The sequence below is a fragment of the Periplaneta americana genome, chromosome 5 (assembly GCF_040183065.1).
Source record: "Periplaneta americana isolate PAMFEO1 chromosome 5, P.americana_PAMFEO1_priV1, whole genome shotgun sequence".
In the NCBI taxonomy this organism is placed as follows: domain Eukaryota; kingdom Metazoa; phylum Arthropoda; class Insecta; order Blattodea; family Blattidae; genus Periplaneta; species Periplaneta americana.
Genome location: NC_091121.1, coordinates 108,514,619 through 108,538,388, shown reverse-complemented (window position 1 = coordinate 108,538,388; position 23,770 = coordinate 108,514,619). Strand labels below are relative to the sequence as shown.

Genomic DNA, 23,770 nt, shown 5'->3' with positions numbered 1-23,770 from the left:
CTTTCATGGCAATGCATTTCTCTGCCCTTTGGCGTAAGGAATCACGCACTCTCTGAAATTTGTTGTTAATACCTTAATAAGAAAGTTATGATAACGATCCCCAGTTAATCTATGTGGTAGCACGTATGGCCCTATTAATCTATGACAAGAACGTCTGCCCATACGTTGATTGAGAATCGGTGCTGTTGCCTTGTTTCTTCAACTGCATGAGGATTTTCATCAGCCCACACATCTTGATTACGAAAATTCACATCATTATTTCTGCTGAACCCCGCTCATATCCGCAACTGAACGTTTGTTTTCAGTATTCCTTGCGACGTATCAGTATTCCACGCCAGGGATGGCAACTACGGTATTATTATCTGGTAGTCTGCTGTATTGTAGGGCAGAGAATTGCATTTTCATAAATGGACGTCACATTGAGCACCTCCTATGAACAACTGTTCAGATCTCAGAAAGTATGTGTCGTAGGACCCATGTTTATTAGACATTGTTTTCTTGTTTTGATGCATACTGTCACCTCCCAAAATATTGGATACTTTTTAAACACCCTGTATATGTATCTATTGTATACAGTGGATGTATGTATGTGTGTATGTGTCTTATGTATTGTTTGTACCGTATTTTAGTGTATTGTATGTGTGTATGTCTGTGTATTGTTTATGTGTTCACGTTTTGTTTAATTTTTAACACCTAGAGCCTTTTAAGAGGATACACGCATATATTCCGTTCTAACTTCTGCCATATTTGGCCGATCAGGAGAACAAAATAGTTACAGCACAGTCTAGTATATACAGTCACGAAGCTCAATCCGTAGGGAATATGCATCCATAGACAGTTGCTAACCATTAGGATCGCTACTATCGTCTCATCACGAACAATGCGAAATAGTACCGGCACAGTCTATTGTTCCTAGTACCCTCAACAACTCAAGCTTCGTGACTATATATACTAAAGTGTGGTTATAGTATGTCCCGGGATCATGGGTATGATAACTCTTTTTTACTATTGCCTTGTTCGTGTTGTAGAACATCTACAGAATCTACACGAATGCGTAATTCTTGGAAGATGAGATGATCTTCCTATTGAAGCGTAAGAAATTCTGAGGCTATTGAAACAACTGAGGGTGACATAAGACACTGTACTGTAGCAGAAGTAATATTAGAACTAATGTTTGTGAATTCAGCTTAAATCGTGTAGCTACACACACAGTTACAGAAATGATAATAAGGAATTACTTTCAACGGTGTGGAATTCCTTTCTTTTCCCAATAGCTCCTTCATTATTAGGCTATATTCTACATTCATTTCATATTATCATAATCTGTTCTCTGGCTTTTCAAATATGAAATCGTTATAGTAAGCTGTAGTTTACGTTAGAGTACTGGTTGGCAAGAGCGTCCATTTCCTCTTTCTCACCACAACAAATTTCACTTCCAATAATTGAACGTTAAAATCGGGTCCCTTGCGTATGATGCAAAAGTTGAAGCTATTTACTGATGTAATATTGGTCATTAATGTTATTACAGTTCACGCTTGTTAAATGGACATTTCTGCATCGTCGTTCAATATATGAATCAAGTTTACACTATTTTTTCTTGTTTCAGCACTGGTTGGATCCAACAAAAAAGATTGCCAAGCAGCTTAAAGGTACGTCTGACGTTTTAATTAAATGTACGAGGGTGGATCGAAAAGTAACTCACACCAATTTTTGTGGCAACGTATTTCATAGGTAAGCAAAACGAAATGGTGAACAAGACTGATTTCACTTCTTCATCCGAACAGAAGCTTTGGCCTCCTAGGAATTTCTTCATTGGTCCGAAGAGGTGAAAGTCAGGCGGTGCGAGGTCTGGACTGTAGGGTGAGCGATTGCCGCTTTAATGATGCTTCTGACATTGGGTGGTGTTGCAGCAGTCACAGGTCGGCCGGAATGTTTTTCGTCGGCGGACTTCTTCGAAGAACCTGCACCACCTGGAGATGTTGCTATGGTCCAGACAATCAAGCGCCATAAACCTCCAATATTTCCCTTGGATTTCACTCGAATTTTTCGTATTTCGCAACAGAAAAAAAGGACTACATCTCGCTGCCCTTCACAAGTGAACGATGGTAGAAAACACGCTATTTTTACTCGGTAGTTACAGGTCGTTTCGCCAGAGTGGCATTCGATCGAACCATTGCGGTCTGTAGCGCAAGATTCAAACCATCTGCCAACTTTGAACGTCCTAACCAAAATAGTATTCCGTAAAATAATTGTTGTGCGTTACTTTCCGATCTACCCTGATATTAAGTGCAATAAACGGGAATATTAAATTTGGGATACTGCTCATTTTTGTGTAATGTATAATAATTTGATATTGTACAATGAAGTTGTGTGGATGAATAGAATGCTTTGCATTTCTATATAAAAAGAAAAACATACGGACTGAGAATTCATTATAAATTCGTATGTTTCCTCGTTTCTGTCTTGAATGGGTCACAGTAGTCCAATGCATTCTTTCGTTACTATGAAAAATAAAATAGGAGTAAGCTTAACATATTTTCACCTTAAAAATGATATAAGGTTGCCTCTTTGCATTATCATGCTAAAGATGCATCTTCAACGACGCGCAGAAGCGATTGTCATAGGGGTCGAACCTTACCTAACACACTCTGTTTGTTACATAAAACGTTGGGCTATGTTCATTTCACATTACAGTGATTGCAGCTATGTTAAGAGGTTGCAGTGCAGGAGGTTTTGTTAGCAGGGATGTCGGACATCGCCCCAAGCTGTGAACTTCAACAGACTGCTTGCTTCCCTTCTCTTACAACGATTCAACATAGGTAGCAGATAATACTTGTCGAGTAAATGTAAACAAGTTTAATGAACTTGTAAGGATTCTGAAGGAAATTGTACGGGTTGGAAATGGAAGAGGCTATTAAGTACGCTTTATTTCAAGCGAATATAGATAGGATCAAGATAGGAGAAGAAATGTCCCAGGAAAGTAGAATAGGGAGAGGAATACAAAGATGCCTTTTTCACCTACCCTGTTCAAAATCTATTTGAAGGATTTAGTGAAGAAGTGTCTATAGAACATGGGAGGAGTAATTATGAGAGGAAGAGGAATAAAATGCATAATGTTTGCTGCTGATATGACGTTGTTAGCAGAAGAGATGATACAAAAGGATATGCTACGGTAGCTAAATGACAGCTGTCAGCAGTAGCCTATGGAATGAAGATAAATGCAAACAAAACGAAGAGCATGGTTATCGGAAGAAAAATTAAGAAGGTAAATAAGCGAATTCTAAATGATGCAGTAGAACAAGTGACAGCTTCACATATTTGGTGCGTACTATAAGCAGTAACATGAGCTGCTGCCGGGAAGTCAAAAGGAGGATAAGAATGACAAAGGACGTTTTTAATAGAAAATGGAGCATATTTTCTGCGGATCTTTAGAAAACTAACTAAGGAAGAGACTAGTGAGTGCTTTTGTATGGATTGTGCCATTGTATGGGGAGAACCAAGGATATAACGGCGAATTGAAGAAAAATGACAAGAATCATTTGCAATGTGGATATGGAGAAGAATGGTGTAAGTGAAATGGACAGAAAAAAATTATAAATGAAGCTAATGTTATGTTTTATTTAACGACGCTCGCAACTGCAGTGGTTATATCAGCGTCGCCGGATATGCCAGAATTTTGTCCCGCAGGAGTTCTTTTACATGCTAGTAAATCTACTGACATGAGCCTGTCGCATTTAAGCACACTTAAATGCCATCGACCTGGCCCGGGATCGAACCCGCAACCTTGGGCATAGAAGGCCAGCGTTATACCAACTCGCCAATCAGGTCGACATAAATGAAGCTGTGCTAGATACAGAATAATGATGAAATTAATCAGGAACAGACAAAAAAAAAATTGGCTGGGTCACTGACCGAGAAAACAATTCCCACTGAAAGATAATCTAGAAGGAATGTGAACGGGAGAAAAGTTCGGGGCAGAAGAAGATATCAAATGATAGACAACATAAAGATATATGGATGGTATGCTGAGACTAAGAGGAAGGCGGAAAAGAGGGCAGATTAATTGCTGGGTTTGTAGTGCCCTTGGACAGAAAAGTATGAATGACTGCCGTACTGCCAAGAGTGGCGGGTGGCATTTAGCATTACCTCTGTGCAACTTATTAATTTATTGTTCAATTTCGAATATCGTACTTTATAAATTCTAATGAACAAAAAATATACATGAGGGTTTTTCTTGGTGCACTACCGCTTCCTTCTTCCATTGTACCAACACACTACACTTCCCTCTAATTTCATCTATCATCTGTAATAGTAAAAATAGGCTTGGGTGATGTCAGGGCGCACCTGTTTCCGATGTTGATCTAGATTCTAAGGGCATGGGGCTCCGGGCCCTGAGTTCGAGTTCGTTAGTGTCAATGGGACCTTACCTTCAAGGCTCAGGAAGGATAGCCTGCCTACCAGCGTTGGATTCACGAATGCTACCCGGGACATTCGTCGGACTTAGACAATCATCGTAGCCTAAACGGCCCAAGTGAAAGGATCCATCTCGTGAAAACATCCAACGAATCAAGGGAACTTGGTAGTGATATTCATTCTAAATTGTAAAACACAGGCTGCAGAAAATACTGTAAAATTTCATGTAAATAGATTTAGTTGAAAAATGCATTTAAATTTGAAAAATATTAAATGAATTTAAGGGATTAGGTACAGCTTACAGCAGTAAAAGTTCTGGAAATATTCAACAGTTTTTTCCTCCATTACTGTATCGTGTACAATAATGAAAATTGGTAAGTGTAAAACACTGCCCTTCTGCTATATGAAACAAATATTTTTACAATTTAAAAAAATGAAGCGTTTCCCTCATAACTCATAAACTTGTTAACTTTTTCGTGTTCTCTCTCTTTTATTTTATTGCTGAAACTCATGTTTACAATATCATGCTCTTTCAACTACATTACTTAATAAATAATATATTTTTTTAATTTTGCGTTAGAAGGAAGTACTGATATTTGACCGTTTTTTAAGAAATTTATTTTTTATCAGACAATCTATCAAAGGTAGAGAAGTGATCTTGCATCATATTGTAGATATGGCATGCATAAATACACACAAAAAATTTGATCATAAAATGTTGGATATTTTTTTAGTTATGTGGGAAACGCTTCATCACTGCACAGTGAATTGAATTTTGAAAGAAAAATGTAAATAATTTGTTTAAATGGTAACAATATTTTTTCATATAGCAGAAGGACAGGACATACTAATTTCCATTATTGTACAAGATATAGTAATGGAGGAAATAAATGTTGAATATTTCCAAAATTGTACTGCTGTAAGCTGTACCTAACCCCTTAAAAAGAATTACAAACGCCGTCATTTTTAAATAGATCATTTAAAGGGCTTATTTTAACAGATAAACCAACCCCCCACAATATATATAAGCCTATATATTGTTTTAAAGTGTAAGTTTTGTACTTCTTTAAATCACAAAATACAAAAATCGGGGCTTTCACCCTAAATCATCACCCAGTTCCCTCAATCAATCAACCAAATCAATAGTTGTGGCAAGCAGGCCGTTCAAGTTCACAGCTTGGGAGCATATTCAACATCCCTGTTTGTTAAGATACTCCAGCTGTTAGAGAAAACAGTATCGTCTGTCGAAGTTCTTTTGCATTTACTTTTATCAAAATGCGATTCTTTTAACCAAAAAGAAAGATGTGAAGTATATAGTAGCCATTACAAATGTATAATACGTATCCCTTTGGGAATTGCTGGACAGAATCCGTTTGGATCCGCGGAGTTCAGTTTGTGAACCGTTTTGTTAACATGTTTTACCAAAAATAGATCAAGAACGACGTTTTAATTACCGCCAAGCTAGTTCTTCACGAGATGTTCGTATAAATATCGAGATCATCGATAGCTACAAATGCGTAATAAATAGTGAATAGCGACCGCTGATATAAACCCCATTTGTCATGTCTGCCTCGGACATTTGCAACATAAGTAAACTATACCTTCCTTTCACCTTCTCCTAACAAGACACGATCAACCTTTTGTGATTTTGTATTTGTTAAAGAAATCACGACTTCATACATTTCACTGTAGCGGAACTCAGACACACTCCTATATACTTGAATTATTTGCTGCCGATTTTTTGCTACTAAATCAAATAATAATGAAATTGAATCTTACGTAAAAGTCCACATTTCAGCTTCATTTCTCCCTTCGAGGTTTCCGGCCCCTCGTTACTTCACGATGGTATAGGCTTCTCTTGTTTTCTGATATGGTTCGCTGAATTTGAATTATGACGACTAAGATATCGAAAACTTTCCATCATTAATTGAAATATTTCGGACTTGGCATCACAAACCGTGAAAATAGCAATTCCTTCTAATCTCTTTGTCCCCGTTTCTTATTTGCTCTAGGCATTTTATTAATAAAGAGTAGATACCAGCTAGTTTTTTTTTGTAATGTAACTTTTTGCTTAACAAATAGAGCAACAGAACTTTCTCGCTTGTGGAAGATACCTTTGGAGTGAATCTGTTTTCATATAACTTTGTTCCATTCTTTTCCAAAACAATGCTAAATTTAAAAATATACTGGGTGTAAGGGGTATAAGTGCCGTCCTTTTCACAGTCGTACAACATAGGGTCAAAACTTGATAGTTTTCCCAGAAAAAAAAATTTTTCTTATTTTATTTGCGTTACACTGCTTCTATCGTTAGCAAAATTATGAAAACAATTATATCAGTAGATATATCTATCAAAGAGGTAATATTAGTTAAAATAAATATTTGTGTGTTCTATTACGTTTTCGTGAAATTAAATAAAAATACATGCTTAAATTTGTTAATATTCTGGCCTGGAAGACGTGACAACGTGTTCAGCAGGCAGTATTCTGCACAGATGTAAGTACGAGTCAGCTGAGTTCAAGCTCCCTGCCCATAGCTCTACTGCCGAGTGGATGGCAGTTCAGTACAGGGTATTCGACAATGTCATTCACAGTTAGGAATATCATATGTTATTAATTTATGGAGAAAGTCTTCGTAATTCAAGTGAGGCAAGAAGAATGTACCGTCAACGTTTTCGTCAAAGAAGATTACCTAATTGGCGAACTTTTGTAGTGGTTTCTCAACGATTATTAGAAACTAGAAGTCTCTTACGTCGTTTCAAAAATCACACAACCAGAAATTTGTTTAAAAACGAGACTGCTGTACAGAAGCGGGAGAGATTAAAATATTGCATAAGAAAAAAAATTTCGTATGATTTTGTGCAGAAAACCATTATTGTTTATTTTTAGACGTATGATTAAAAATGGAGCAACATTGTTACATAAAATGTAAATTTACCATAATATTCTATTAATGAGATTGGAAGTTTTTTATTTGCTGCTCGTTTTATGTAAACAACAGTATTGTCATGGTCCGCTCCTGCATTAGAACAGAGCATCTGTTTTGTACCGGTATTTCTATACCCGCTTGTATTGTGTACTTCTAAACCCCCTTCTCCCCGCTTGAACTGTACTGTATACTTCTAAACCCCCCCCTCCTCATCCAGCAACGTTACCAAACGCCTAATATTGTAAACTTTAATAATTAGTTAAAAACTGCGATTAGAAAAAAATGTAAGGACATTTTTTCTTCCTTATGGCATGAATAATCATCAGTTAAAATAATGGCACTTACACCTCTTACGCTCTGTATAATTTAGAATTATAAAAAAATCTCACATCGACTTCAAAGCATTTGCCAACTCTCTCGACTATAGTACGTGTAGCTCTCCTGGGCTCGTCTTGGCGTTCTTTTATAAGGGCAACTATAGTGATAATGCGAGCAAGCAATTCGTCAATGTCTAACATAGTAGCCACAGACGCGGCAAAGGATAGGCACGTCTCCAAGTGTCAACTTAATTGGGCACGGGGTTACGCTGGCTGTGTATTAAGATCTAAGGCGACCATGTCAGCCTGGACAGCCACACTGACAACGTAATATGTATAACATTTGCACAGTGTGCAATACCAATGGCTGTCTGCGTGCAGGCAGTGCACATAAATAGGGGTGGACATTTTGGGTAATCCGTTATACCATTTGCCCACAGTCTAGTATATACAGTCACGAAGCTTGAGTTGTGAGGGTGCTAGGAACAGTAGACTGTGCCGATACTATTTCGCATTGTCTGTAATGAGGCGATAGTAGCGATCCCAATGGTTAGCAACTATCTATGGAAGCATATTTACTACGTATTGAGCTTCGTGACTGCATATACTAGACTGTGATTTGCCAATATTTATTATATGTTTTGAAGAATTTTGTACCAAAACACAGTTTCGAAAAAAAAAAAAGAATAATTTGGACAGACAGTTCAAAACAGAAATAACCCTAAGTACAAAGTTTTGGGGTAACTGTATTTTAAAGTGTTATGTGGCAGTGAAAAATGCAATTAGTAGGCTTATCATTCTAATTGGAACTTGCACTAGTATGTAATAAATATCCTTAACATAAATTGGAGCCACCGGCGTGGCTCAGTTGGTTAAGGCGCTTGTCTGCCGGTTTGATGTTGCGTTCGGGCGCGGGTTCGATCCCCGCTTGGGCTGATTACGAGGTTTTTCCCAACCGTAAGGTGAACGCCAGGTAATCTATGGCGAATCCTCGGACTCATCTCGTCAAATACCATCTTGCTATCGCCAATCTCATCGACGCTAAATAACCTCGTAGTTGATACAGCGTCGTTAAATAACCAGCTTAAAAAACATAATTTCGAATAATTTCAGTGATCTGTGGAGTTTTCACCAGCAACATAAAACTTTAAAATGCTGTTATCTGAAAACTTTGCATTTTGAATTGTTTCCCTTTTAAACTGACCCGTCGATTTGTAGGCATCAATTTTATACAGAGTATAAATGTAAAAAAAAAATGCAAAAAAATAGTAATAACTGAACTTCAATAAAAGTAACGAAACCACAGCATCATGCTTTGCCATCTTATCACTTAAATATTACCCCACTTTAAATTAAAGAAAATATAACTTTTTAATTTTAAATAACCGTACACTACCCGCTGTCAATGAAAAGGCTACAAAAATATTTGAAAAGTAGCTCTGAGCTGCAGCTCTGAGTTCTCTTCAAAGTCCTGAATTCTACTGGCTACAGTGTTTTGTGACAGACTTAGGGTAAAGGTTGGTAATACTGTGATACGAGTAATATTGTGATAGTTCTTTTTGAGAAAATATTACAATTTTACTGAGCGAGAGGAAGATAGGTTTTTTGCGTCAACGTATTACGGGAATGTTCGTGGACAAGTTGCTGCACAAAACCAGTCCTTCTATCGCTCAGTAAAATTGTAATAAATTCTCAAAAATAACTATCACAATATTACTCATATTACAGTATTACCAACCTTTACCCTACAGCTTGATACTCCGGAACAAAGTTAGGGCTCAAGCATTGTACAGATACGGAATTAAAAAATGGGCCTAGTCTTGGTAGCAGTCCTCTATGTAGGCAACAAGCTTCGCAAGACTGTCCACAAGTAGCATACATTTAGGAGATCTTATTTACTGCACATGCACAATACGTTTTATCTAAAACTTAGGAAAATTAGGTGGCCCAAATTTTGTTTCTGGGTCTGTACCACACAGCTAAGACAGCCTTTGACCAAATAACCTAATGAGGAAGGCTAGCTAGCCGAAGTAATTTGATGAGAAAGCCGACAACTAAAATCCATTGTTATTATTCTTCATCTCCAGCATAGCCAACAAAAATGAAAAATAAAGAAATTCAAATACTAGGCCACTGTTGCGATGGCATTTTCCAATTCAATAAATCATTTGTTTCTCTTATCGCCTTAGAGTCTTACAGCGCAGAATGAAACACATCGCAATACAGTTTGGGGTGTTCCTTCTCCACTGTGATAGCTACTGCTCAAGTGCACAGACGTGCACAAGATTTTGCACAATGTGCATGTTTATTTTATTTTACTTGGTTATTTAACGACGCTGTATCAATTACGAGGTTATTTGGCGTCGATGGAATTGGTGATAGCGAGATGATATTTGGCGAGATGAGGCCGAGGATTCGCCATAGATTACCTGACATTTGCCTTACGGTTGGGGAAAACCTCAGAAAAACCTAACCAGTTAATCAGCCCAAGCGGGAATCGAACCCGCGCCCGAGCGTAACTGCGAATCTGAAAGGCAAGTGCCTTAGCCGACTGAGCTACGCGGTGGCATGTGCATGTTTCTCATACTGTATACATACCAGTAATTTCCGACGGGAGATCTACGTTATACCTTAGTCTAGGGATGTATAAGAAATAGTGCGTGAACAACCTTCGATTTCTTCGCGTGCTACCTGCCTGCAGTATACACTGTGTCCCATTTATCTTGACCATCCAAAATAACTTTATACGCAAACACCAAATGAAAATTTGTTTCATACAAAATATGTGCAATTGAAAGGGGGAAATAATATCGATGGGGAGGCAATCTTGTAACATTATTTATTAATGAGATACGAGTACTAACATTGTTTATTTAAATGGCACTATGTATTTATTATTCAGTATATTTCAATGAAGCTCGTAAAGACCTGTCCAAAAATGTAACACAGTGGGCCATTCTAATAAATGCAACGTTATTTGATGCCTTGATGGCATGGTTCCTGTGTACAGTACGTACAAAGAAAGTGGTTTGACTTTAAGTTGGTGTAAACAGTACGTAGTAGGCCTACATTGCAGATGCGTAGGTTCGCGTAACATATTCCACGTAGCTTTGGGTTACAGTAAACACATGAAACCAAATGTAGCACGGACCACTCACTCAGTCATCAGTGTTCAGCGGAATAAAACCAAAGCTACGTGTAATGGGTTATGCGACCCTGAGTATCATCTGCAATGTACTACGTAAAGTCAACCCACTTCGTACTATACAATCCTCGAATATTTGCATCATTGTCATTGTTATAGTAATATTGTTATGTAAAAATAAACCTCTTGAAATGAAATTTCGTCAGAATCTTCGATTTCCGCTTCACGGCAACCTTATTACGTCTCGTAATAGTCTGTGATATTTAATGAGATAAATCTAAACATATCATGATCGAAGAACTTAGACCTTAATCTTGGCACTGTAAAAAAAAGCTATCGGTACGTACGTACGTACGTATTATTATTATTATTATTATTATTATTATTATTATTATTATTATTATTATTATTATTATTATTATTATTGGGAAGATCACGAAAACGCTGGCATGAGACCGTAACAGATCCTGTAGGGTCTAATACGTGAGGGACATGATGATGATGATTATTATTATTATTATTATTATTATTATTATTATTATTATTATTATTATCTACTGTAACTAATATTATTACTCTAGTAAATGTAAGTTTTATTTGTTTGTTTATTTATTTATTTATTTATTTATTTATTTATTTATTTATTTATTTATTTATTTATTTATTCAGTTGTTTCACGGCTGGATCAGCTATTGGGTTATTTAGCGTCGATGGAATTGATGATAGAGAAATGTTATTTGGCGCGATGGAGCCGATGATTCACCACAGATTACCTGAGGAACTTCCTTTCGGAACTCTGGAAAAATCCTGCTATGTCTCAGATGAAACGGGGAGCCGATAACTTTGTCTACTGTCAATCATACTTCGAAAAGCGCGCGCATATGTTTGTGTGTGTAACAATGGGTTATTTTTTAAAATTGGATCATCAATAATTTAATTCTTGTTTAAATCATGCAACAATGTATAAAGCTACGTCTCCCCTCTCGAAGACCAAAAAAATTACTTGGGGTGTGATCACACACCACACAGTGCTCCTCGTTGGCGTTTATGGTACAGGGACACGAAGGTTATACATAGACATCCTTTGTATCGCTGCCGCCCTTTCGGTGCGTTCAAGTACAGTATGATTATTTAGTCCTGATAGTCGCAGGCGATGTGCGCCTTGGTCAGGCGAGTCCATTTATTTACGCCAAGGGGTATTTGGGTTATTCACTCGCTTGCCTTCGAAGCGATCGGATGTCGTGCGTGCGGTATAGCAGTATATTTCCAGTACAATTAAGCTGTACTACATTCCTTTGCCGACCGCTCGCCCCTATCTCTACTTCGGAACTCTCCCCACACCTCCTATTACTTCCCCTCTTTCGCGTCGCTGAGCTGTCAGGACTAAATAATCGGTCTGTACAAGAAGTATTCCGCCCGCCGTGAGTGCTAGCCCGTACGGGCTTGAATATGCGGTATTTGAATCAGCTGTAGTGACTTTCACTCAGAGTCAAAACTATCTAATTGTCACTCATGTTATAGTCCGTCGAATTCACCCAATGTATAAATTATTTTTATGTTTGCTTCGATATTTTTCATATTTTGCTTTTCTTTCGATCAATATAACATGCTTTCGCACAGTGAGAACCCCATAACATGAGTATCCACCGAAAACATTGCAGTATATATAGTAACTATGGGTAAATATCGATATCTTAAAGTAGTTTAGAACGCATAAGTCTGTATTATGTCGTAGCTGTTTGCGTACACAAGGTCGATTTTCCATTTATGCACTGATGATAATGCACACAGTAAAATGAGAACCAAGAACTTGTGCATAGAGTCGAGCGTTTGTGTGTGCATTGAATTTGTGTGCCAACTATGAAATGCAAGTACAAGCATATTATATGACGCATTTAGGTTGGAGACGGGGAATGTGAAGCTGAGTGAAGAACTTTTCTTTTGATGGAAAAATGAGGATAAAAATGATACAAGCTGTGGAGAGAAAAAAAATGTTAACGGTGCTGCGGCCACGTTTAATTACGAGATTGGTGAGAACAGGGTGAAGGGGTGGGCAGAAACTGCGCGCGCATTCATCTAGTTCTGCCGTAATGAAGAACACACGTAGCTGACCTTAATCACGCGATTTCTTCTCTAGCTTGCCTCGATGCATGTAAGTACTCTGGCTTTTTATGTCTACACAATTAAAATAAAAGCTTTCCGTCTAAAAAGTAATTATTATTAACAAAATTCAAAGGTAAATTATAGGTGAAGGATGTAAACCAGAGTTTCAACTGCTAGAAGAAGAGTAAATGTCAAATTATCTAACAACATCTGTTATGTTTAGAGGTTTTTGTATCTCTAGTCTTCAGGTTAACTTATTTGCAATGTGCAACCTCCAATTATAGCAGAAGAAAACATACCGACGTAGTACAGTACGCTATATTCTCGCATCAGAGAATGCAGTTTTGGATTTTGTCTAGTTTCTTAATTTTATTTTGTGAGATTTTCATTCAAACCACAGAGGCGATAGATTTTGAAATAATTAACATGTATTCTAGCAGAAGAGAAGTAAAGCCGTTGATCCCATATCGTAGGTTTACGGTACATACAAGAACTCTGTCCCTGGTAGGACGTTGCAGGCAAAATGGTTAAATGAAATACTACTAGAATAATTGGAGGGAGCTTTACCTGAAAGCCAGGTTTGCATAATACAGTATATACGTCACTGTAGGTACGTTAACAGAAAACCACAATTCAAGTCAGACAGAGTTTGTGTGCACTCGAAGTCGGGTTTCTGGCGCCTTGTCAGCCCACTTGAGTTGTTTGGATATAGAGGGAAAAATTGGGATGGTGTCGGGTGTAGTTCCTGGGTAGCTCAGTCGGTAGAGCATTCGTGCGCTAAGCGAGGTGTCCCGAGATCGATACCCGGCCCCAGAAGAATTTTTCTTTCGAAATTATTCAAGTCTGCTTCAGAGGGAGCTTTATCTGAAAGCCAGATTTGCATGAAATACTACTACTGCTACTAACATTATTACAATACTGTTACTGCTGCTGCTACTAATACTACTACCACGTTACTATAATCTAGGATTGAGCTGCCACGGTGATCTAGTGGCTAGAGGGCTGGACTTATAATCCTGTGGACCCGGGTTCGATCCCGATTTATAATTTTGTTTCGCAAGCCCGTGGTCCAGTTAACACAGGGGTTTTCTCCTGGAGCTCCGGTTCCTCTGTGACATACCAACAAATCTCCATTATCTCATCTCATCGCGGGTGTAGCGTAGACAAGTCCCCTATGGCGCACCCTGGGCAGCAACTCTGTTGGTAAATTGGTCTACACAACTGGCTTCATATAGGTGAAAAACGAGCAGTCAAATATCCGCCATTTGTAAAAAAATATCTGAAATTGATAACAAGGGGAGTCGTAAATCAATTTTTAGACAGCCATTTCTAAAAGCAGATCTTTTAACACTAGGCAAGCATATCAAATTTGACTATTCTACGGTAACATACGAAAAGCACTTTTAACACCAGTGTGAAAAGTACTTTAACACTGACTTTCAACTGTTTACGCCGATTGCAATTCTTGTCCACAGATATCTCATCACATGGCAGGAATCGCAAACGATCAATAAACTGTTCAAAAAAAGGAGGCATACACTTTTAAGTATGACTATTTTTGGTTAAAACATACACAAATTAAATAAATTGCTTCAACTATTGTATTTATAACTGTATTAATTAAGAATTAAATGTAATTGAAGACCTAACTTTCTAAATGTGCTAAGAGCCAATTTTTTCAATTTTTATTTTATTCAAACTAAGGAAGGAACACCCACATGAGAATATCATACTAAATTGTCTTTGTCGTAGTTAAACTGTAAGTTACTCATTCTTGCGCCAAAAGACAGTGTTGTAGGTATTTCAACATGCATTTCGCAGTATGTTTTTCAGCAATCTTTCAGAAAGTTGTTTTTGGCACTTGGCACATTTAGAATATTAAGCCTTTATTATGAAAAAATAGGTTGACACTCGGATTTGAACCAGAGACCTCTCTGTATGCAATCCAATGCTCTACCACACTTGAATGTGACAAACTTTCAATATTACAATGAGGAGAATACAGCAGTGTAGGAGTCAAAGGAATTGTTTACCAGTACAGATGAACGACTGTAAAAAAAATAGTGTAAGACAGACATGCTAAAAATGATTTTGTTTTGTTCGTAGGGCTACTTCACTTGGTGTGCGGCGTCATTTTGCAAACATCCCTACTCACAAAATAAAATTACATTTTTAACCCTTCTATCGTAAAATCTGTTCCAAACTTGTTACAGGAACACATACTAAATTTGTTCAAGATTTTGAAACTGTCTGTAATAATAATAATAATAATAATAATAATAATAATAATAATAATAATAATAATAATAATAAATTTACGCGATATATGTAAATTTAACAAGGAAAATATAGAAAAATATATGCTGCAAAAATGAAATTTTTGAGAAATAAATCTTGGGATTACTAAAGAATACGATACAGCTATATTACACCCCAATGATGAAACAAAGATGGCGACGATGACGTAATATGATAATTATATGTGCAAGACATACCAAAAGCCTCAACAAACCTAACCTAAGCTAACCTATCACTGATTCTCGGCCTTACGAAAACTCTGAATCTACCATAAAACGTAAAGTTCCGTATCGTGTTCTCCAGCATACCCGAAATCTTGAAGTGAAGATATCTGAAAGAAATTACAAATTTAATAAACTCACTTGGAAATGTTACATTATACGAATGCTTGTTAGGAGAATGAGCCAAGGAACAATGTGAATGTAAAAATACTTTATTTTTGTATAAAATTTCAAAAATTCAGTGTGAGATTCCAGCTGTGAAAATTATTACAAAACTTTTGTTTTAAAATAAATACTTCCATTGTACTTATGTTTCGGCTTTCATACTCATTTCACTATAATCCATTATTGCTACGTTATTTCCTCATAATACACCGTGTCCCACTTAGAGGGATCGAGAAATAAATGCTCACCATTTAAAATCAAATGAAGGTGTTGTTTTGATTTACATCTGACAAGATGCAGAAGATGTCCAAGTTTATGCACCAATGGTTTAAAAACAGTTACATGTTCATGCGCATGAGCACTAACGTTTATCATGGAAACAAGCCTAGCGCCATTCAGTAGAACATTCCGTCATTGGACCATTCTTCTTCATTGAGGCAACAGTGAAAGGGAATGTGTATCTGGAGATGTGCAGAACATTTATTGTTGATAAACTTCCCCAGAATCGGTTTTTCAGTAACACGGGGCTCCACCCCACTACTACGGGGCAGTCTGTGGCTTCTTGAATGCAAACTTTCCCAATAGGTTGATCGCAAAAGGAGAACCCTTGCCTGGACACCTAGGTCAACCGACTTGAAGACCATTGACCTTTTTCTGAGGCTTTATGACGAATGTAGTGTACCAGTGTGGTACAGTTGACACTTTGTAAAAACTAAGACAACGCATTATAAATGCAGCTGCGCTAATCACCCCACAAATGTTACGGAACACTTGGCAGAAGGTTGAGTACCTTTTAGATGTCTTCAGGGTAGCTCGAGGCGCACACATCGAGTTGCACTGACCATTCTACGAAACTCGGAGAGTTTTTACATCAAGTTGTACAAAAAGTTATGTTATAAAACCATTATTTATACTTTATATTAGCACTTATTTCTCGATCCCTCTAAGCGGGACACGGTGTATATATAAAAATGCTGTATTTCAAATGATACGTTTGTAAAATAATCACCTCTATCATCTACGTGGTTTTTCGGCATATATATTTATTACTCCATCAATTACAGTAATGGTACACAGCACCACAAAAAGTAACAGGATGTAATTTGATTCAGAGAAACAATAAGAGACACACTTGGAAAATGTGCCTTATGAGAACTATGGAGCGAGCAATCCGCGTTGTATTATTTACAGCTATAGGAAAAACCAGAAGCTTCCTTTTAGCGAATGATATCCGAGGAATTAAATAACAAGGCTTGTTCTCATGTTGCAGGTATTTTAAAAGTAGATCACTTCGTTGTTCTGTTGCCTGTACTTGAAGCCTACTACCACTTTTTGTTGTGATAGAACGCATTGGAGACAATTACGGTATCGTTTGATATTCTTTAAATTATTGCGAAGGGAATCGTTCACATTCTTCTTATAAGAAAAATATTTCCCTCTTCACTTAAAATAATTAATTTGACAAGAGTGAGGGTTTTGGGTCTACTTCCATGGCTGGAGTTTTATGTTCAGTTCTGAAATTTTCTAAGAAAATTAATGTTCTGCACGTTTCAAGTTGTTGCTTGGCCAATTACCTTTTCCCATATTAGAGCTGGAGCAACATTTAGTACAGATACCTTCATTAATAACTTTTTTTTTTAATTTTAGTACAAAGTCTTAGGCAGGTGTTGAGGAATATATGTGTGTATATTAGATTCGCATATAAGAATGTATAAAGAAGAGATATGCTCCATAAATCTACGAGTATTTCGAAATCTTCACGACAGTGCACGTTTTCGGTGTCCATTCGTTAATTCAACGCGGAATGGTATATACGAAATATTATAATAATTCTTATTAAGATATTAATGAGGTTATAGTTGAGAAAATAACACGGAAATTGCGAGTTATTAGAAGTCAGTCATATTTAAAGTCTTACCAGTAAAATATTGTTAACTCCAACGGGAAACGAGTCAAAGCATTTCAAAGTCGCAATTCACTTACAGGTTACCGAGAGAAACAAAAACACGAAAAAATATAGAAGGCTTGTTGCACAGTAAGGATGTGTGTAAGAGGTTTAAAAATGTTGTCTGCTTGATAATTTGTCAATGCTATTTTGAAATCAGAAAGTAATATGTTTTAATTTAATCCATAAATATTTTCATTTCATATTTTTGAGCGCAATTAATATTAATTACGAAATTTATTACATTATGTCCAATACAATCATCATATATAATATGTAACTTGGCTGTAAACGAAGTGCTTTGTGTTGAGTGTGGCATTTTATGGGGCAGTAACATCGACATTCCGACGAAGTGAAGAGAAGCAACTAGAAACATGTTAAATGTGGATATGGAGAATAATGGAGCATGTGAAATGGACAGAGTAAGAAATGAAGCTGTGCTGGAAAGATTGGATGAAGAAAGAATGGTGCTGAAAATGATCGGGAAGAGAAAACAAATTGACTGGGTTACTGGCTGAGAAGAAACTGCCTACCGAAGGATGCAGTGGAAGGAATGGTGAACGGGAAAAAAGTTCGAGGCAGAAGAAGATATCAGATGTATTAAGATATATCGATCGTTTGCGGAGACTAGAGGAAGGGAGAAAATAAGAAATATTGGAGAATGCTGGGTTTGCAGTGAATGGTCCGTCCTTCAGAAGAAAACTATGAATGAAAAATAAAAAAGTGGGCATTGAACTATTGGCACTCGTTCTTTTATTTGGAGCCACCCCGAGTATTCGGTGATTATAATTCTCTCTAAATCAAAGATTAATGAATTAAAATCTGATAGAGGACGGCAAAAACCTTGATAACGTTTTCTTGAGAGGAGGTATACTAATTGCTAATTTAGGCAATATTAAATTCCTAGAGACTCCTGTCTTGGCCTACTATTGTGTCCTATGTGTAATATGGGCATTATATAAATTTGAATTCAAATTGACAGACAAAATTTAGAAGAAGTCGGAAACATATTAATTACTATTTCCGAACTCATAAAAAGAGACATTTTAAACGAAGGTGTATTGCTGCATGTTATGGAATACTACATATATAGGCCATTTGTTATCTCGTGAAACAAAATGCATGCATGCGTCATAGCTTACAGTAAGAGCATTATGGTGGGGATAAATGAGCTAGCAGCTGCAAGTGGAAACATAGCAGAGGTGCAGATAGGTTTCACTAGGTAACGAATGCCTTATGCAATTTTGATTCTTTAGATCTGGTACTCCTCTAAATTAAAGTTCTCTCCACGACAGAATAGAATAAAACTGTAGAATAAAACTTCTGTCAACGTGCGTGGCCAGCCGAAGTGGTGTACAACTAGAAAATGGGTCACAGTCCTGCCATTTATCCGGAATATGCGGAACCCGAATCACGTAAAGTAAAGTGGGTAGGCATTAGAGACATACATACATACATACATACATACATACATACATACATACATACATACATACATACATACATACATACATACTTCTGTCAACGTCGATTAGCTATGGGCAGATATGTACAAGATTAGTAAAATTGGCCACTCTTAAAGAAAATGAATTACGTACGTTAATGATTCTCAAACGTGAGCATTTGATCCTTCAGACATATAGTCAAGGTCATGGAACTAGCATAAGCGAAATGAGTATGAGTTTATATGCAATTGACCTCTGCTATTAATGAAGTGTAGGAAAAGCGAAAATGACATGAAATTAATTACAAACACACAAGAAGAATTTTATTGCTACCTTAAATTGGCTTCCTAATAGGGAAGTAATGTGTACTAATATGTAGTAGCGCGATGAAATAGCTCATAGTAATAAAAGTTGTAAGCAGGATAGCTTACTTGATTCAGTGATAGAATGAATCATTGTACATCGATCTCGAGAAGAGAAGCGTTTACCTGTTAAAATGCTCATAAATAACACATTTTCATTTGAAATACCATTACGTGCATTTCAAATTGTCCTTTTATTGGTTTAATTTGGATGGATGCATTAATGAGGATTGATAATTGGTGTAATTATGCACACACAACGAGCGTACACTGAGAACACATTTTTAAATATTTTTTTACTCGCTATAAATTCCACTTTGACTCGAAGAGCTTTCAACTCCACATTCCAACTCTCCAGCCATTCGGTGCTCTATAAGTAATGTGTAATTTTGTCAATGTTTTATCAAATAAAATAAGTTTTAAACTGTCTTAGCGGTGTAACAAATAAATTTAAATCAAATAATTATATAAATTCATATTTACTTTCAGATTATCGTAACGTTACTGTCTTCGTCATGTGTATGAGATGATGAGGTAATTCAAGCAATCCATGCAAGATTGATAATTAATATATAATGTGGTAGGGAAAACAGAAATGCTCTGAGAAAATCTTCTATAGTCACTACCGGTATTTCAAGAAAAATATCTTGGAATTCCTGAAATAAAATGATTATATTATGTGAATACCTTGCATCTCGATTTCATAATCTTTCCACATATCATAATTTGTATACCCGATCACAACACGATACACTATTGTAAGTCCCTCTCAACAGAACTTCCGCGTATTCTTAGTTTTTACAATAGACACTATTCGTTCTCGGAATTCATTGCCTACAGATATCAGGGGCTGCTCGACCTTAAACGCTTTCAAGTCCAAAGTGAACCATTTTATTTTAGAACGCACAGTGACCCAGGATATATACTATAATTCACAACTGTAACCAGTTTATAAAGTAATCATGTAATTTAATTTGTCATTTAGTTTAAGTAAGTATTTAAGTTCGATAATCCTCTGTCTTATGCATATTTTTATATTTCGATTTTGTTTCAGGTATACTTGTAACTTTCTTCTGTACTAACAGTAAGCTTCATCTACACGGTTCAATTTTCCATCAGCGTACGCATGCAATCTGTAAATAATATTGAAAGAATCATTTTTAAAACGCGGGTTCAATTAAGATGCCTGAAGATTTTGTGTCTACATGGTGCGCCATTTTGAACGTCATCTTCTCTACGTATATTATATATGTGTATATATATATATATATATATATATATATATATATATATATATATTAATTATCAATCTTGCATGGATTGCTTGAATGTATTTCTTTTCCGTTATTCGATTATTTATACATGCATATTTGTGTTACTGTTAATTTCGCTGTTTTGTAATTCCAGTACTGAGGAACATGTAGAAAAATAAGAGCACCAAGCGTTAGCTTCATAACGAACTTATAGAGAAGTTAGGAAAGGAATATTTTCATATTAAAGGAAAAAAACACTGAATTTTGCAAATTATTATTTTAAAAAGTGCAAAAACAGATAGAACTTGATTCTTTCAAAAGCAGTGTAATAGCAAAAGGAACATGGAAAATATTTAATTATACAGTCAAAACTGGCCTTTAACATAAAAATCAGACATAAAACATGAAAAGGAATTTCATCGAGATTTGTGTATAATGTTGGTACATGCCATCATCCCTTTCAAGCATATTTGAAAGAGTCTCATGAAAAAAGTTTTGTTTTGATACATTGCGAATGTACCTTGTAATTCTGTGGATTAAATTGTGAAGAAATGTATTTTATATAGTCTAAGTAGGCCTACTGTATATTTTTTTATTTTCTGCTTTCACATAAATGTTATTTATATTGTTAAAACTTGTACAGTATAATGTAAATTGAAACATACAGAATGTTTAAAAATACGGGGCATAATTTCAGGTATGTATTTCCCACATGTAGACAATCAAAATAGTTCATTACAACATGTGTCCGGAAATGCTTCATTTCCGAGTTATGGCCTTCACAACATTGAAATTCACCGGAACGTTTTTATTTCCGCAGGTCGTTGTCATTACAGAAGATGTTCAAAATGTCCACCTCCTGCTTGAATACAGACCTCACATCGATGTCTCATTGACCTGCGAACACGATCCCAAACTCCAGAGTATTGCGTATGTCCTCAGAACATGCCACAATTCGATTCCGAAGGGATTCCAAATCAGGCACCGGAGACGAATAAACCAATGATTTTAAATGGCCCCACAAGTAGAAATCGAGAGGGTTCAGATCAGGTGAGCGTGGAGGCCAAGTAATTGGGCCACCTCTACCTATCCATCTTGGGTACCGGCGAGCCGTACGATTGAAGTGTGCAGGAGCGCCATCATGCAAGAAGTGAATGTGTTGACGATTGATCAGTGGAGTGTCTTCTAAAACATGAGGTATGGTGTTTTCCAGGAAGTTTGTGTACGCCTGCCCCGTAAGTCTGTTTACAAGTACATGGGGTCCAACTAATCGATCACCAATGATACCGGCCCACATGTTGAGGGAGAACCGCACCTGGTGATGAGATGGAACAGTTGCACGTGGGTTTTCATACGCCCATACATGCTGATTGTGGAAATTTGTTATGCCATCTCGTGTGAACTGTGCTTCATCTGTAAATAATTTTAAGGCAGGAAAGTTCGGATTTCCACCACACTGCTGCAAGAACCACTGACAGAACCTAACTCGTGCAGGGTAATCTGCTGGTGACAGCGCCTGTACACGTTGCAAATGATAAGGATACAATTGATACTCTTTCAACAGTCTCCAGACAGTCGTATGAGGAACATTGACTTGCAACGCTACCCTTCGTGTGCTGATAGAAGGAGTCATGTTCACAGCCTCCAGAATCTCCTCCTGTACTTCTGGAGTTGTAGATCTTGGTCGTCCCCTTCCCAAACCAGGAGAGTTAAATTTTCCATATCGCACAGATGGTAATGGAGACGTACAAATGTCTTCCGATCTGGACATTGTCGCTGTGGGTACCTCTCCTGGTACAAACGACGAGCCAGCGCAGCATTGCCGTCCGCCTTACCGTACATGAAGTGTATCTCTGCCAGCTCTTGATTTGAATACATGTCGCACAGTCTAACGCCTACACAACACTGAATGTAACCTTCGCCTTGGAATGAACGTCAGAATGTCCTCTTAATGTCTCCTTTGACGGCAACGACCTGCGGAAAGAAAAACGTTGCGGTGAATTTCAATGTTGTGAAGGCCATAACTCGGAAATAAAGCATTTCCGGACACATGTTGTAATGAACTATTTTGATTGTCTACATGTGGGAAATACATACCTGAAATTATGCCCCATATTTTTAAACACCCTGTATAATGCTAGGCAATTATTTTTTGTACTAGAAATGCACTGTATATATTATATTTGTAAACGTGAACATTTATTTTATGGTATACTGTGACTGAATGTTTACATGTTGAGGCAAGGAGTAATTGCACTCTTCATCTCCCATTCCCCTCGATCTGCACAACACAGTGGTCCGTGCGTTCGTAACTTAATGCGTTTAGGTACCCTGCGGCGCAGTCTGATGATGATAATTGAGTTAATGATGGCCAAATGAGTCCGAGGTCCAACGTCGAAAGTTATCTACAATTCTTCTTCAATTGATTGAGTGATAACTCCGGAGAAACTCCAACCAGGTAACTTGTCCCAACCAGGATTTGAACCCGGTCCCGCTAGTTTCACGCCCAGACGCGCTAACAGTTACTCCACATCGGTAGACCCAGCCGGTAGTTAGAAAAAGGCGAACTGTCCATATGCAGAAGTGTACGAGCAGAGAGAATATATTATAGTAAAAAATTGTTTTTTTTTTCTGTAATAAGCGATGCTGAAGACTTGTATTTTCAGAAAAATTTGGAAATCATTTTTTATAGAATCACTACATTGGTCTATATTTTCTCTCTTTTTTGCATAAATGGAGAAAGTAGACCTATTAGCCTACACTATGACAGTTCTAACGTCAGCATTAGAGTCTCTGGAATCTGCTACTGTTAAGCAAACTAGCCTGAAACGTTTAGTGACGATGTGAACACTTTAAGGTTTGCCATAAACTAGACGTACTCTTTAATGAAACAGTAACTTCATCACAAAATGCCTTTCCATTAGCAGAGAGCTTATAAAAGCAACAAGAGACCGTTTATTCTGGGAAATTTATATACGTCATTTTCGTGGAAATTCGATAAATTCTATCAGTTTGAAGCAGAAGACAATACTTTCCATCTCTAGAGACCTGATATTAGCGATTTCCTAAGCCTTCTGCTGCAAGTCTAATTCCTTAATTGCTTTTCGCTTTCTCTTCTCTCCTCTAAACCATCTTCTAATTAATCCCATCGCTCCTTAGTGCTGTAATGGGACTGCT

General features: G+C 37.0%; 1 protein-coding gene across 5 annotated transcripts in view; it reads left to right on the top strand.

Moving 5' to 3' along the window:
* Positions 1-23,770, top strand: part of LOC138700074 (band 4.1-like protein 4) — a 1,160,862-nt gene that overhangs the window by 733,975 nt on the left and 403,117 nt on the right. For all 5 annotated transcript variants that reach the window (XM_069826390.1, XM_069826389.1, XM_069826387.1 and 2 more), the window contains exon 4: positions 1,607-1,649. In XM_069826390.1, coding sequence (XP_069682491.1) covers positions 1,607-1,649 — 43 coding nt within the window. The remainder of the gene's footprint in view (positions 1-1,606; positions 1,650-23,770) is intronic.